The 3,504-nt window shown below is 51.0% G+C and overlaps 1 protein-coding gene across 4 annotated transcripts in view; it reads right to left on the reverse strand.

Moving 5' to 3' along the window:
• The window catches only part of LOC106806485 (early growth response protein 2b-like), a 22,080-nt gene that overhangs the window by 3,140 nt on the left and 15,436 nt on the right, over positions 1-3,504 (reverse strand). The window contains exon 1 of one of the 4 annotated variants that reach the window (XM_014808448.1): positions 1,993-2,175. The exons of 1 other annotated variant lie outside the window; for it this stretch is intronic. Coding sequence is in view for 2 of the 3 variants with exons in the window: in XM_014808446.1 (XP_014663932.1) it covers positions 405-495 (91 nt within the window). In the remaining variant the exon portion in view is untranslated. Of the gene's footprint in view, positions 1-404; positions 644-813; positions 1,041-1,992; positions 2,176-3,504 lie in introns of those variants that run through there. 2 more of the 4 variants (XM_014808447.1, XM_014808446.1) reach the window with 2 other exon arrangements.

Below are 3,504 nucleotides of genomic sequence, written 5' to 3' on the forward strand. Positions count from 1 at the left end.
AGTAGTAGTAGTAGTAGTAGTAGTAGTAGTAGTAGTAGTAGTAGTAGTAGTAGTAGTAGTAGTAGTAATAGTAGTAGTAGTAGTAGCAGTAGCAGTAGCAGCAGCAGTAGTAGTAGTAGTAGTAGTAGTAGTAGTAGTAGTAGTAGTAGTAGTAGTAGTAGTAATAGTAGTAGTAGTAGTAGCAGTAGCAGTAGCAGCAGCAGTAGTAGTAGTAGTAGTAGTAGTAGTAGTAGTAGTAGTAGTAGTAGTAGTAGTAGTAATAGTAGTAGTAGTAGTAGCAGTAGCAGTAGCAGCAGCAGTAGTAGTAGTAGTAGTAGTAGTAGTAGTAGTAGTAGTAGTAGTAGTAGTAGTAGAGTAGTAGTAGTAGTAGTAGTAGTAGCAGCAGCCGACGCGTCCATATATACCTGTGTATGTTACAGCGCCCGAGCAATACGTGGCGTTAATAGAGCTCTCTGGCAACACTCCTAAAGTAGGCATGAAACACGACTGCACCATCAACGCACGGGCGCAGATAAACCATCAACACACACAACCACACATACACACACGTATATATATACCACGAAGACACAAACGATCTAAGAAATGTCGTCCGTTCAGAAAGTCGACGACTAGAGGCACATAACGGCGCTCGCAGAACGGTAAAACCAACGATATCACATATATATATCTCTCTATATGTGTAGAAGCGCTTTGCTGATGCAGTCGCGCGCGCGCGCGACAGACACTCCTTTGCGCTATGTGGCTTGCTGCTTCTGTGACCAGCCGTCGGCATACAGCCACTCGTAATATACTTGCCCACGCAACACCTACGGAAGCTACAGCGAAGATCGTGGGCGGCTGCCATCGTCGCGTGCGTACATGCGCCGGCAGGGTCGACAACCGACGGATGCGCGTGAAATGACACGCCGTCGATTCGATCGACGGCAGATTTTTTTAAGGTCTCAGAGACAATTACCACGGTATATATGATATATACATATGTCCTTATCGCATGTGCTGTGCGCGTATATTTGTGGAGAGTATAACTGATCAGTGGTGCGCCGCTCCCACAGCTGTGAATGGTGCGACGTCCTGTGTGCACGTCACGTCACTCGGCCAACCGGCGTGATGTCACCGCGTAGGTATGACGCCACCGGAAGCTATTCACTAGCGCGCACGCATAGAGTTCGCAGCGTTCAGCCCACGCACTAACGCTCGCGGCTGCTATCGAAAGGTCAGCACGTACGGACGCACGCGCGCACAATCACATCACACAGGCGCGCACGCGCGCGCACCGCGTCACTACTCCTGAATACGCAAGAGCTAGACAGACGTTCACGACGTACACGCGCGCGTGTGATTGCGCGCACGCACGCGTGTACGCACGCAGATTCGCCACAGCAGCAGAGACGACGCGCAGACGACTGACACCCATCCCCCGGCAGAGATGCTCTGTGAGGCGTCGCTGCTCTCACTTTTTCCCTTTACGGTGATGAAATACCTGTTTAGTATACTCGCGAGCGACTAACCCGTGGGCGTGCTAATATATAAGAGCTATCGTGCGCCGCCGAATCCGTGGGCAGCAAGAAAGTCACCTAAATGCGTCGTCCGCCCCCGCACGCCCACGCGCCACGCAGACCGCTGCGACACCTGCGCATATCGGCGGAGCATCCTGACATTTAGCGACGCGTAGACGCGCGCCGACGCCCCCGCAGTGCGCGGCGCGCACGGGCAGTGCGCAGGCGCGCGCGCCCATCTAGCGTCGTGCGCGCAGCCGATGACCGCGCGGCATTATGTGAAGCTTAACTATTAATTTATCTTCTGACTTTTTGTCGCCACTTTGACCTTTCAGGAAATCCCAGTAAGACTACCCGTACGTGCGGAACGCGCAAGGTTCAATTCGCATCTCCGCACAATGCGTTTATTCGTGCCAGCATCTCATATAAAAGCCAGATGCCTGCTTACATCTACGATAGATTTCCCATATTCCGTTTCCCTCCGTCTGCTTACCACGATTCTTGTGATCCCGAACGACGAATCCACGACGGGAACATCCTGTTTAAAACCGCATCCGCGCACGGTAGCCCGAGCGTGGGTGCGCTGCTGTGATTTTCCCACCTTTCCTCGTGCGGGTCACGTACTGCGAACGCAGTAACACGGACAACGTTGGCACGTCGCAGCAGCCAGCCAGCACCTCCGACACGGCACAGACGTATACGAATTCAGACGCTCAACGCGGACGACGGACGCTGCACGGCGCTGCGGTGTCGTCCGCCGTCGCTCGCCACGCATCTATATATAACCGCGGTGCCAACACACCGTGTCGCTATTTTTTCTCCCGCCCGCCCCGCACGTGCGCGCGCCGCACCTGTATAGAGAAAACGCCCTCATTCGGAATGTGGTGCGGAAATTGTCGAGTGACTGGTTCTGTGACTGCATGCTGCCGCGTGGTGCCCCCGACACAGCGGCTGCTATCATGGGCGTGTCCCCACGAGGAGATCTGCACTTTCACTATCCCCTGCTTCCAAATCTTCCGAACGGGAACGGACCATGCGGGGATGAGGGGGGCGGGGTGTCGGGGTTTCACGCGCGGGGGGGGGGAATTGTTGTTCTCTGATTAGTCCTGTGTCTTACAATCGGGTGTTAATTGTCTCTCCCCGCCCCGCCACACAACAAGAGAGCATCAGTTATAGATGCCTACGTCATTCAGCAATTATAATATCCTATTATTTGCTCGCTAGCGACAGCTTAAGTTGTTTTGCGTGCCAATGTTTTGTCGGGGGGAGGGAGGGGGAGAAAGTAGTATTTCCAGTATGCGAGCCGAACAGTGGGAATACGCTAACAATGGTACCAGCTCGAGATCTTCCTACCATGGTTCGTAGCGCACAGATCAACGTTGTCCCTGTACTGAGAACGAGCCGCGCGGACACACGGGTGAAAAGAGAAAGGGAATTTGCCCTAAGGTGGAAGAAGGTAGAGTGCGGAATGCTCTCGTCTCGAATACGAATGCGTGTCTTGGAGATACAGGAATGTTTGTCTGGGGTTGAATCGAGCTCGCTGGCCGCTGTGTAGCCCGTCTCTGTGGCGTGCGCGAATTTTCCCATACAATTACCCGACAATTTTGATAACGAGTTTATGCTATCTATCTGTTTATGCGTCTATATATCATAAGTCGTCGTCACAACGACGATGATACGAATATATATACGATATAAGTATATATATATATATATAAATATATACGGTGGTTGCTAGCGATGAAGATCTTAAAGTAAGCGCGGCGCACATTCTCACAAACAGAGAAAAACAATGTAGATTAACATCGTCTTCGACAAGTGACTCGTTGCAGAATAGCTACGACAGAACGTCGATGTTGTTATCTGAACTTGCTGCTGAAGGCAATGCGGCAATCTAACTGCAACGTTAGACGTCATAGGCTATCGTCCGTTCATAAATACAGTAATATATATATATATAATACTATATATATATATAAGATGATAATATATTAGATAAACACAA

The sequence above is a fragment of the Priapulus caudatus genome, unplaced genomic scaffold, assembly GCF_000485595.1.
Source record: "Priapulus caudatus unplaced genomic scaffold, Priapulus_caudatus-5.0.1 Scaffold163, whole genome shotgun sequence".
Classification (NCBI taxonomy): Eukaryota; Metazoa; Priapulida; class Priapulimorpha; order Priapulimorphida; family Priapulidae; genus Priapulus; species Priapulus caudatus.